At 42.3% G+C, this 12,872-nt stretch overlaps 1 protein-coding gene across 5 annotated transcripts in view; it reads left to right on the top strand.

Annotated features, from left to right (window-relative positions):
• SPEF2 (sperm flagellar 2) overlaps positions 1-12,872 on the top strand; it is a 175,501-nt gene that overhangs the window by 112,384 nt on the left and 50,245 nt on the right. For all 5 annotated transcript variants that reach the window (XM_038744378.1, XM_038744380.1, XM_038744379.1 and 2 more), the window contains exons 24-26: positions 739-876; positions 6,197-6,348; positions 11,045-11,222. In XM_038744378.1, the coding sequence (XP_038600306.1) occupies positions 739-876; positions 6,197-6,348; positions 11,045-11,222 (468 nt within the window). The remainder of the gene's footprint in view (positions 1-738; positions 877-6,196; positions 6,349-11,044; positions 11,223-12,872) is intronic.

The following is a 12,872-nucleotide window of genomic DNA, read 5'->3' as shown; positions in this document are numbered from 1 at the left end:
GGGTGTAATTCTGCACTAAAAGCAATATGCAGTCTGGCTCATCCCTTCACCTCGGGCCTGAGCTTCATTGGAGGGGCTACAGAAATAAATAAAAAACAAATCAATAAACCCTCCACCTTCCTCAGAGTAGCCCCTATCCACAGCCCACAAGCCAGTCCTGGGGCTGAAAGAAAGACCAAGGAAGGATTGTGGATAGCTTGATTTGTGAAATTTCACAAAATTTTCAGGGAAATGGAATTTGGGTGCTTCCATAACGTTCCCAGAGAGAGTCAGAGAGCAAAATAGAAACACATAGGTGAGCCACTGCTTTCGTACTTTCCATTTTGAATAAAAAATTTTAATTTATATCACACCCGACGGATTTTCCACTGCAAGAATGCACAGGGAGCATTCCAGCCCCTCCGCTGGTGAAATTTTCAGGAAGAGAGAGTGGTGCAGGCTATTTCCCGCATCACACTTTCTGATATATCCTGTGTTCTGTGTCCTTAGCTAGGATACAGAATGTGGAGGGAGAGCTTCATTTTCCTTCACTAAGCTTAAACTAGAGGACCACAAACCTGGAAGAACATCCTTTCCCCTTTCACAGGTTCACCTTCCCCCTGTACCATTTCCAAGTCAGATGAGACTCAGAAGGGATCGTTCAGAGACTTTTGGGAGTAGAAAAAATTCCCTGCCACGGATGGTTTTGAGAATGAACCCACATAGTCTGTGAAACTGTGGGATTTTCTTGGTGTTTAGGATCTGAGAGATCGCCTTTGGGATATCTGCGATACCCGGAAAGAAGAAGCCGAACAAGAACGCAATGATATCATTAATGAGAGCTGGTTACAGGATCATATTGGAATTCTAATAAACCATTTCTTCTCACTGATGCAGGTAGGGCAGTCCCACAGAGGACCCATTTATTTAATCCAACCTCATTTCCTCTATAACCATTTCCCTCATATAACTGCTAATCTATGGACAATCTCTTCATTTAGAGGATAAATATGAATAGCCTTTCTGTACAGTCACACAACCTGCGAGACAAGTGGACTTATAGGATTCCCTTCAGTTAGAAGAAACCATAAGCGAACCGTGACATTTTCCCCTAATGGCTGGTCTCCAGACTAACTTTAGGTGGACTGGAGATGTGGGAAGGGGTGAAAAATGGAGCCTGAAACAGGGTTGTGTCTCTTCACCCTGTCATCTGGCTCATCAAAAGATGCCTACAAAGTCCAAGCATCCTCCACACCTTGCCAGGATCTCCAGCTTTGTGATAGTTCACTGCAGCCTGGAGCTTGGATTTGGTTTCTGAAACAGACAGAGAGTTTGATTCATGAGCCAAGTTCAAGGCACAACTACAGATCAACTGCAGCCGCTGGGCAAAATGGTATAGATGGTTAAATGGTTAAATCCCCAACATCGGTTGACCTCATTAAATTTGTTACGCCGTTATTATTCTGATAATTGCCTTCAGAAATATTCTTCCAAAAAAGTTAATGGAAAAAGAATGCTCACAATTTCTATCCTAGCCTACACCCAAGTTGGACTGTAGACTGTAAACTTCCCTCTAGACATTAAACTCCTCCTGGGCAGGGGATATGTTGAGCAATGCTGTCATATTGTAACCTTCCAAGTGCTTAGTACAGTGCTCTGCACACAGTAAGCACTCAATAAATATGACTGATTGATTGAGCTGGTAATTCTGAAGCTTTCCCTATCTCTGAAAGTTTGCAGATTTTTCTTCCAAAACTGAAAAAAAAATCAATCTTTTTATTCCTTAATAAGTGGCAAAGATCGCTGGTTGGCTTTATAGAAAAAGATTTTTATGCACCTTATTGTGAATGTGGTTTTGTGCCTGTTCCCATGAATCTACAGTTTTGTCAGTTGGAGATTCCTTTTCTCTTCTCTGGTCTAATAAATCAAAGCCTGACAGGTGCTAATGCATGTTGCTAAGATTTGAGATAAGTAGATATTTTAAAACTTACGAATCGTCTTTCTTTCCTTTAGAAGAAAGAGAAAACTACCCATAGAGTACTTCTTTCCATAGTCATTTAGTCCATGTATATTCAAGTCTAAAAAGCAAAAGGACTTCCCATATTTATTATCCAATGGGATTCGTTCAAAAGGGCCAGTAAAGTGAAGTCTCTTTGTGAATGGTAATTTTATCTTGTAATTTTCAGCTTCGAAAAGCAAGGACTGAAAGACTTGCATGAATGAAAAGGAACTAAACTTTTTTGCCTTATTGGAGAGATTACTGCTCACACATGAAAATGCAGTGCTGATGCAAAACTTCTCAAGAGAACCATCTTATCTGAGAGAGCTTCAAGAGAGTTTACAGTCTCAATGTAGACAAGGGAATGTGTCTACCAATTCTGCTATATTATGCTCTCCACGTGCTTAGTATGGTGGTCTGCACTCAGTAAGCACTCAATAAATACAATTGATCGATTGAGAGATTTGACTTACACCTTTGCATCTCACAAAACCAACTTTTTGAAATGTTCATTGGGAGTCCAAAGACATCCTTTATATGAAATCATTTGGATTGGTTTGTGTGCTTTTTTTTCAGTGATAAAGAAGCCGTGTAACTATTAGCAAGCACTGAATTTTTGAGGTTTAGCGGAGTGAACTGCACATTAATTGTGTGGCATTGGCTTAGTAGCTATTAATAAAAATCCCTGCAAGGACTTAGTGTGGCCTTGATAAATCCTTTTTTTCATTTCAAGGATTTGGTTCAACTAAATCTGATAGCAATGGCTTATAGTTATTGACTGAAAATCTTAGGCCTCTGGGGTGTAATTGAATGGGCTGTATTTCCCAAGAGACCATTGGACAAAGACCAGGAGCTTCCACCTCTCAGACCTGAAATATTTGATTTAAGCAACAGTCAATGATAAATGGAGATTGCAGAATTATTATCCTAATGGCCATTCTCTTCTCCATTTTGACACTTCATTTGTTGTCACTCTATCAGTGCTATTTATTCTACACCTATCCACTGTCCTACTTAAGGTGTGAGCCACGTGAGGGACAGGGACTGTGTCTGTATGACCTGATCATCCTGAATCTTCCCTTACTTCATACATGGTTATCATTATTATAATTATAATTATTATTATTATTATATCTATAATTCTATTCATTTTGATGGTATTGACACCTGTCTACTTGTTCTATTTTGCTGTCTGTCTCCCCCTTCTAAACTGTGAGCCCGTTGTTGGGTAGGGACTGTCTCTGTATGTTGCTGAATTGAACTTTCCAAGTACTTAGTACAGTGTTCTACACTTACATATTGTCAAAATGATTAGAAATTATTATTTATTGAGTGCTTACTGTGTGCAGAACTCTGTACTGAGTGCTTGGGAGAGTATAATAGAGTAGGAAGACACCACCCCTGCTCCCAAAGAACTTACAGTCTAGCAGGGAGGCAGACGTTAAAATAAATTAAAGATAGGAGAAACAACCTTATTAAAAATATGTAGGAGTTGAGGATGCCCTTCTCCCTTATGAACAGTGCTTTGCACATAGTAAGCACTTAATAAATGCCATTATTATTATTATTATTATTGTTATGCTTCTAGGAGAGCACATAACCAGGAAGGAATCAGGCTCATCTTCTGAATTCAAAACCTCCTCATTACAAGATGCCCAACTGAGAGCTCACCTCCTCCAGGAGGCTTTCCCAGACTGAGCCCCCCCTTATCCTCTGTTCCTCCTCCCCTTCCCATCACCCCCACTCCCTCCCTCTGCCCTACCCCCTTCCCACAACACTTGTGTATATTTATACTTATTTATTACTCTATTTTATTAATGATGTATATATATCTATAATTCTATTTATTTTGATGGTATTGACACCTGTCTACTTGTTCTGTTTTGCTGTCTGTCTCCCCCTTCTAAACTGTGAGCCCATTGTTGGGTAGGGACTGTCTCTATATGTTGCGGAATTGTACTTTCCAAGCGCGTAGTACAGTGTTCTGCACACAGTAAGCACTCAATAAATACGATTGAATGAATGAACAATGGTAAAATCAAAAAGAGCACCAAATGCACAAACGGGCTTCTTGGGCAGCCACATGGTAAAATTCATTCATTCATTCAGTCATATTCATTGAGCACATACTGTGTGCAGAGCACTGTACTAAGATAAGTGATCATCTTGGTATAGGAGGGTCAGAAGGAGGACTTTGGATGAGAGGTGAAGATCTGTGTCTTTGCCAATGTTATCTTGAGATGGGAGCAAAGCATCTAGCTGGTAATAATAATAATGATATTTGTTAAGCTCTTATTATGTGCCAAGCACTATTCTAAGTGCTGGGATAGATACAAGGTGATCAGGTTGTCCCACATGGGGCTCACCATCTTAATCCCCATTTTACAGGTGAGTTAACTAAGGCACAGATAAGCAAAGTGACTTGTCCAAGCTCAAACAGCAGGCAAGTGGTGGAGCTGGATTAGAACCCATGTCCTCTGACCCCAAAGCCCATTCTCTTGCAACTAGACCATTCTAGTGAACCACAGCAGAGCTGAACAGGTGCCCAGTTATCTGGACCTAGAGACATTTGCAAAAGCGAAACTATGAAACCTAATGAGATGCAAAAGGAAGTAGATCAATCATATTTATTGAGCACTGTGTGCAGAAGCACTTGAGAGAGTGCAATATAACAGAATTAGCAGACACTTTCCCTGCCCACAACAAGCTTACAGATTGTAGATGAAGGTAAAGAAGAGTACAGGGACCTGAACAAAGCCCAGGGCAAAATCCTCTGCCTCAAATCAGCTCAACGTATTGTTTTTGAGTACCATCACAGTTAATTGCCACATTCATTCAATCTATAGTATTTATTGAGCACTTACTGTGTGCAGAGCACTGTACTAAGCACTTGGGAAGTACAAGTTGACAACATACAGAGGTGGTCCCTACCCAACAATGGGCTCACAGTCTAGGAGGGGGAGACAGACAACAAAAAAAACATGTGGACAGGTGTCAAGTCATCAGAATAAATAGAAATACAGCTAGATGCACATCATTAACAAAATAAATAGAATAGTAAATATGTACAAGTAAAATCTAGCGATAAATCTGTACAAACATATATACAGGTGCTGTGGGGAGGGGAAGGAGGTAGGGCAGGGGGGATGGGGAGGAGGAGAGGAAAAAGGGGGCTCAGTCTGGGAAGGCCTCCTGGAGGAGGTGAGCTCTCAGTAGGGCTTTGAAGGGAGGAAGAGAGCTAGCTTGGCGGATGTGCAGAGGAAGGGCATTCCAGGCCAGGGGGAGGACGTGGGCCAGGGGTCGACGGTGGGACAGGTGAGAACGAGAAAGAATTATTAGCAAATCTCCTAGTGACTCACCAACATTGAAGATCATATAAAAGCATAAGAGCACGTAAGGCATCTGCCATTGGCCTTGCTCTCTGCTACCCGATTCTATTTTGCTCCTCCCTTGGAAGCATGTAAAGGGGAGTGGATGGCTATCTACAGAAGACAGCCCAATGGCTCTGCTCCTGCCAAGCCCCCTAATAATGCTCCTTGCTGTCTCTAGGGGGGCATCACCCCAGGTATCACACTCAACGGCCTTGCTCTACAACTGGGACAACAATCCTTCTCACCCCTTCAACCCTGTTATTAAAGTTGTTGGGCACCCCATCTGTAGACGTAAAACAACTCATCCAGAGGGGACAAAATACGGCTCAAAAATTGTCATTACCAATACTAAACAAGAACAGAATTATATAATTCCAAGTTTTCAGAGAGATTCGGGGGTGGGGGGTGGCAAAAAAGTTAAGTTATTTTAAGGTTCTTTAAGGTTCTTAAAGTCTCTGTGACTCAGTGACGTCATCTGCAAAATGGGGGTTAAGACTGTGAGCCTCATGTGGGACAGGGACTATGCCCAACCTGATTTGTGACCTTGGGCAAGTCATTTAACTTCTCAGAGCCTCAGTTACCTCATCTGTAAAATGGGGATGATGACTGTGAGCCCCATGCGGGACAACCTGATCACCTTGTATCCCCCCAGCGCTTAGAACAGTGCTTTGCACATAGTAAGTGCTTAACAAATGCCATTATTGTAATTATTATTATTATTTGTTTGTATCGTACCCCAATCTTAGAACAGTGCCTGGCCATGGTAAGTGTTTAACAAAAACCATTTAAAAAAGGTTTTATCTTGTTCTCTCTTCTTTGGAGACAAGCTTCTTACTTATTTTTCAAGGTGGAAGTAGATCGCTTCCAAGATACAAAGAGACTGCTTCAAGACTACTACAAGGGAATGGAAGGCAAAATCCCATCAGAAGAGAGTAAGAAATTTACTCGCGTTCCATTGCTAGATCTTTTTGGAGGAGAAAAGTCGGGGAAATCAAAAAGGTAAATATAAAATGGTGAATTTTACAGTTAAATAAAATGCTTACCAAATTCCTCACTTACAAATCTGAAGTCAGTGATGCTATATTTATCTTTATATGAGAAACTCAAAGCACTTTATAATTGATGTCTGATTGTTCCTACCAAGCAAAAGGCCATTCAGCTGGAACAGTAGTCCTAGGTTTCAAACCAGTATCTCCCCAAGTTAATATGCAGAAGTGCCACTCCTCACCCCACAACAGATAAACTGTGCAGGTTTCTTTTAAAATTTTCCCTTCAGTATCACGCTTCTTCTCATGTCCCAACACAATCAATCCATCAACCAATCAATAGCATGCACTGAATACCAACCATGTGCAGAGCACTGTAATAAGCACTTGGGAGACAGACTGTGAGTCTCAAGGGGGAAAGAGACTGTGTCCGACCTGATTAATTTGTATCAACCCCAGTGCTTAGAATAGTGTTTGACCCATACACTTAACAAGTACCATTATAAGACATGGAGCTTACAATCTAGTGGGGGAGATAGACATGAAATAATCTGTAAACAGAAGGAAAAAGTGGCCAGATGGTAGAGCACAAAGAACAATAGGACACAAGTGCAACTAAAAGATGGGGAGAGTTGTAGTTTGGCAGATTGGAAATAGGATGGAGTTTTAGGCAAGAGGAAGGGAGTGATTCAGGGCTTGAAGATGGAAGAGTCAAGAAGTAGGTAAAGGGAGAAATTGAGTTTAAGATCAAGCAATCAACAGATGATGTTTAGTGCATGACAACTCGGGGCCGAGTACTGTACATTTCATACAACAGAGATGGGAATGCGATCCCTGCCCAGAAGGAGCTGAAAATCTACAGGGGGGATGGAAACTGCAAAAGGGAGTATAGTAAGAGAAGAGGGTAAGAGAGAGAGGGTTGATAGAATGCATAAAAGTCAACTGTCAGGGGCTTCTGTTTGATTTCCCCTCCCTCTCTCCTCTAGACTACAAATTCATTATGGGCAGGGAACATGTCCGCTAGTTCCTTTGTATTGTCCTCTCCCAAGTGCCTAGTTCAGTGCTCTACACATAGTAAGTGCTAAATAAAAACCAATGATTGATTGATTCAAAGATTAATCAGTAGCTATTAGAAGCAGCTTGGCCTAGTGGAAAGAGCACAGGGCTGGGAGTCAAAGAACCTGGGTTCCAATCCCAGCTCTGCAACATGCCCTCTGTGTAAACTTGGAAAAATCACTCCACTTCTCTGTCCCTCAGTTTCCTCACTTGTAAAATAGGAATTCAGTATCTTTTCTCCCTCCAATTTAGGCTGCAAACCCCACATGGGACAGGGACTTGGTCTGATTTGATTATCCTGTATCAATCCTAGTGTTTAGTTCAGTGCTTTTTTTAAAAAGTATTAAGTACTTACTATATGTAAACACTGTTCTAGCGCTGGGCTAGATACAAGTTAATCAGGTTGGAACACAGCCTAAGTAGGAGAGAGTAGAATTTAAGCCTCATTTTACAGATAAGGAAACTGAAGCACTGAGAAGTTAAATTAGAGAAGCAGCATGGCTTAGTGGAAAGAGCCCTGGGCTTGGGAGTCAGAGGTTGTGGGTTCAAATCCCAACTCTGCCACTTATCAGCTGTGTGACTCTGGGCAAGTCACTTAATTTATCTGTGCCTCAGTTACCTCATCTGTAAAATGGGGATTAAGACTGTGAGTGCCACCTGGGACAACCTGATTATCATCTGTCTAACCCCAGCGATTAGAACAGTGCTTGACACATAGTAAGCACTTAACAAATACCATCATTATTATTATTAAGTGACTTGCCCAAGGTCACAGCAGTTAAGTGGCAGAGCCAGGATTAGAGCCCAGGTTTTGACTCTCAAGCCTGTGCTCTTTCCATTATACCACCCTGCTCTTCATGCTCTGTGCATGGTAAGTACTTAAAAATACGGCGATTATTATTATGAGACGCTTCTGAGGGGCCAAGTGGTAGTAATAGCATTTATTAAATGCTCACTGTTTGCAGAACACTGGATTAAGTACTGGGAGAAAATACACAAGAGGAAATAAGACACAGTCCCTGGCCCTCAAGGGACTCACGATCTGAAGATAAGTGCAGAACGACATTTTAGAAAAATGATCTAAGCAGCTGAGTGAGTCACAGCTTGGAGGTGGGAGAGGCCGGAGGCAGTTACTGGCATTGTCCAGCCAGTATAGGACAAGAAACTGGACCAATACCTGGACAGAAGCTCTTATTTATAGGAGAGATAGAGGAATATGTTCCTCCAATCCCAGTTCACTCACCAGATCCATACGCTTTATCGTTTAGTGTCAATACCTAGAAAGAGAGTGTAGGAAAAAGAAAGTTAAATTCAAATTCTTGAATAATTTTGTGAGGTTTTGGGGGTATTTCTAGTCTAGCCACAAGCAAGCAAGAACCTAGATGCAAGAGGGAGGGTGAGAGTGAGAGAGAACACACATGCCCCAGCCCATCCTCTCTTGAATTTAAAAGCTCTTCTGACACTTCATTGGCCAAGTATCTCCTAGGCTCCTGTTGGCCAGACCCACCTCATCCGGAAAGCTCCAATGTCCTAGAGGATTCTAGGAACTAGAGTCATTCAGAATCCTGGGAAACGGAGCTCCCAGGAAGAAGAAGGTTACAAAAATAGGTCTCCTTCTCCTCCTTCATTCTCTCTTGGCCCAGTTCTTCTTAAATATTTACACAACGGAGATTCTGCCAAAGCTGGGATGCTTTGAAATCACATGGGCCACTCCCAGGCCCCATTACCAACACATCATTGATTCTGAGGCCAGATAACTCAGCTGGGGCTCCAGCCATCAGAGCTTCTGGGGCAAGTATTACAGGGCGGAGTTTGCCAACAAAGCTGGCCCCAGACTCCACCCGCACTGGTGCATCTGTGACAGTCGCATCGAGATTGATGCTCCCATACTCAGGTTGCTGCAGAACAATTATCATGCTGGAGTTACAGCGGCTCAATCTCTGGATGCCAGTCCTGAAACTTAGACCAAATCTGACATCGGAGAAAATGCAGTACAGCTTCCAAAAGAGACTGACTTCCTGCCAGAGAAGGACCTGATTCACTGATGAGGTGGTTTTTCCTGCTCTCGTTAGGTGTTGATGTATAATTAGTCCACCTTCTTATGAACTGCCCACTTGTGGGCAGACTGTGAGCCCACTGTTGGGTAGGGACCGTCTCTATATGTTGCCAACTTGTACTTCCCAAGCTCTTAGTACAGTGCTCTGCACACAGTAAGCGCTCAATAAATACGATTGAATGAATGAATGAAATACGATTGAATGAATGAATGAACTGCATTCACAGGTGATACTGGTGGTCAGAGCCAAGTTGGGAAAGTCAATGGTTGCCCCCAAAATGCACCGTACTAGAAAGGCCTTGAGCACTTCCTTCGCCGAATGGGACCCTAGGCTCTGAAAGGATTAATGCAGGTTACCAAAAAGGACAGATTGCACTCGAAAGAAGAAGCTGAAGCTTTGGGGAAACCAGGTTCAATTGCACTGAGCTCCTTTTTCCCCACCCTGATGCCCATGGAGTAAAGAAGACACTCTGGCATAGAGGAGGGGGGAGAATTTCTTTCTGCTATCTAGCAGGCCGGAAATCAGATTGGACCTGTATCTCGATCATATCTCACCGCTGCCGACCCCTTGCCTACGTCCTGCCTCTGGCCTGGAACACCCTCCCTCCTCATATTCATTCTTTCCATTGTATTTATTGAGCGCTTACTGTGTGCAGAGCACTGTATTAAGTACTTGGGAAGCACAAGTTGGCAACATTTAGAGACGGTCCCTACCCAACAAAGGGCTCACAGTCTAGAAGGGGGAGACAAACAACAAAACAAAACATATGGACAACAGACAATTAACCTCCTCCCATTCAAAGCCGTACTGAGGGCACATCTTCTCCAAGAGACTAAGTCCTCCTTTCCTCTTCTCCCACTCCCTTCTGGGTTGCCCTGACTTCCTCCCATTATTCAACCCACCTCTCAGCCCCACAACACTTACGTACATATTATTTATATTGATGTCTGTCTTCCCCTCTAGACTATAAAATCGTTTGGGGCAGGGATTGTGTCTGTTTATTATTATGTTGTACTCCCCCAAGCACTTAATACAGTGCTCTGCACACAGTAAGCACTCAGTAAATATGATTGACTGACTGACCCAGCGATTCTGAGCCAAGAGGTAATCCAGGTCTGAATGCATATCCTGTAGGCATGATTGAGGACAACCTGACCTCAGGGTGGCCCGGCAGCTGTGTCTTATAGCCAAACTTCAAGGGGCAAGTGGCTATTTCGGTGCTTTCAGGCACATCTGTTTAAAATGCATCAGATGCTTCAGTGCCAGTAGAGGTGGGGTCAACCAATTCTCAGGAAATACATCAAATTCAGCAGGCAGATCTGGTGGTGGACTGGGGTAGGGGGTGGTGGGGTGTGTTTTCTCTCTTTCTTTTCCATGGTTTCTAGGGTCTTTTACCTCATTGACACCTTTAAGGTCAAAACCTTTGCTCAGCTGCCATTAATTCAGGGTAAGTATAATCCCCTGGAAGAATCAAATAAACCTTCAAGGATTAAATTTATCTTACTTGATTAATTAGATGTAAAATTAGCAAGTTAAACAAAATTAAGTTGAAATCGCAACCCCAGTTTTGAAAAGAAAGTTTTGTTTTTCCTTAAGGATCCCTCTAGTGGCACGCAGAGATGCTTCTCCAGAAGGAAACGCATCCAAACTAAAAAGCAAACCCCTGAAAGGCAAGGAAGAACATTCGTTTGAAAACCTGGTGTTGAACTACGAGGCGGATGAGAAGACCATAATAGAAACTTGGCAAAATGCAGTTGCAGCAATATCCAGTATGGTATGAACTCGCTTACCTTTGATTTGTTTTACTTTTGATCAATAGCTGTACACCCTGCAAGTAACAGGAACAGATTTGCGGTTTGCCCCCTAGATTTTTTTTTTTCTAATGAGGTAGGGTAAAATAAAAACATGCCTAGGACCAAAGTGGGGAAATCTCTAAGGAGATAATTATTCAGTGAAGCGATTTACTCTCAGGAAAAGAGACACAGAAACTCTCTTTCCACCCTGAGCAGAGTGAGGGGAGATGGGAGAGAGAAAAAACCACAACAACGATTAGGTTGGAGGGTAAGCGTGGCTGAAAACTCCTTGAGAACCGAGGCTAAGTCTCTCTGTTCATATTTACTTGAAATACCTAGAGCGTGTTATTTACCCTGTGGTCCTAATAAATACGTGCAGCTTTATAGTCTCTGTTAGGGATTGGGGAGAAGAAGGAGAAGAAGATTCTCTCTTTTTGTCCCTTTCACCCTCTGTCTTCTCTCTTGCTTTGCTCTTTGCTGTTTTTATTATTTTAAAGAAGCGGCGTGGCTCAGTGGAAAGAGCACGAGCTTGGGAGTCAGAGATCATGGGTTCAAATTCCGGCTCTGCCGCTTGTCAGCTGTGTGACTTTGGGCAAGTCACTTAACTTCTCTGTGCCTCAGTTACCTTATCTTTAAAATGGGGATTAAGACTGCGAACCCCACGTGGGACAACCTGATCACCTTGTATCCTCCCCGGCGCTTAGAACAGTGCTTTGCACATAGTAAGCGCTTAACAAATGCCATCATTATTATTCTTCTTCTCCCTGCTTCTCTCTTACAAATAGCTGACTTTATCTAGGTTTTATTTTCCTTAAGAAATTTAATTTAGAGTCCGACTTGAAGTTACCGAGCAGAGATAACACTAAAAGGGTTAAAGGGAATTGGTGGACACTGGGAAAGATGTATTGGTTCTTCTCTGCTCTATCAGCACCAGTTCCCTTAAAGGAGACTCTGAAGGTTCACTAGGGAACTGAACTGCAACTGGAGCCCTACCAACTCGGGTTGGATGCAAGACGGAGAGAGCAGATTCCCATGCCAGGATTCCTCCACTATTGGGTGACTTATGAGGGCAAAGGGGTGCACAGGTGCCAATGGAAACAGAAACAGTACCCGAACAGTAACAGCCCTAGATTGGACAAACTTGTTCTTTGCTAATTGTGACAGGAAACCAGTGCCAATTTTGGTCAATGCTGTCCAAGTCACAGTAATTTTAAAACATGCTACATATAGCAATTTCATCAGGAACCACATATTCGGGATAGTATCTTGATTTTCTTCAAAAAATGCCTTCCTTGCATTAACCAGGGTGAAATTAGTAAGTCAAATTTCATTCTAGTTTTGCCCTAGTTTTGTTGTTGTTATTGTTTTTTAAAAGAGCGCTTTCTCCAAATCCACCAGGTATATCGTTAGGTATGTTGCTTTCTTATTTTAATTTTTAAGGTACCAAGAGTCCTTAGGGCAAGCACCACAGAAAAGGAAGATGATGTTAATCATTATTATCATCATCCAAAGATGTTTACAAAGTAGAAATACCAAATTTAAAACTAAATTGCTAGCTTGTTATTCTTTGAAAGATGAAAGATTGAAAGACGAATTGCTCACAAGCTCTGAAAGGAACACTGAAAAGGCCC

This window comes from Tachyglossus aculeatus, chromosome 3, assembly GCF_015852505.1.
Source record: "Tachyglossus aculeatus isolate mTacAcu1 chromosome 3, mTacAcu1.pri, whole genome shotgun sequence".
NCBI lineage: Eukaryota > Metazoa > Chordata > Mammalia > Monotremata > Tachyglossidae > Tachyglossus > Tachyglossus aculeatus.
The sequence above is the reverse complement of the archived record's forward strand: the minus strand, read 5'-3'. Positions and strand labels throughout refer to the sequence as shown.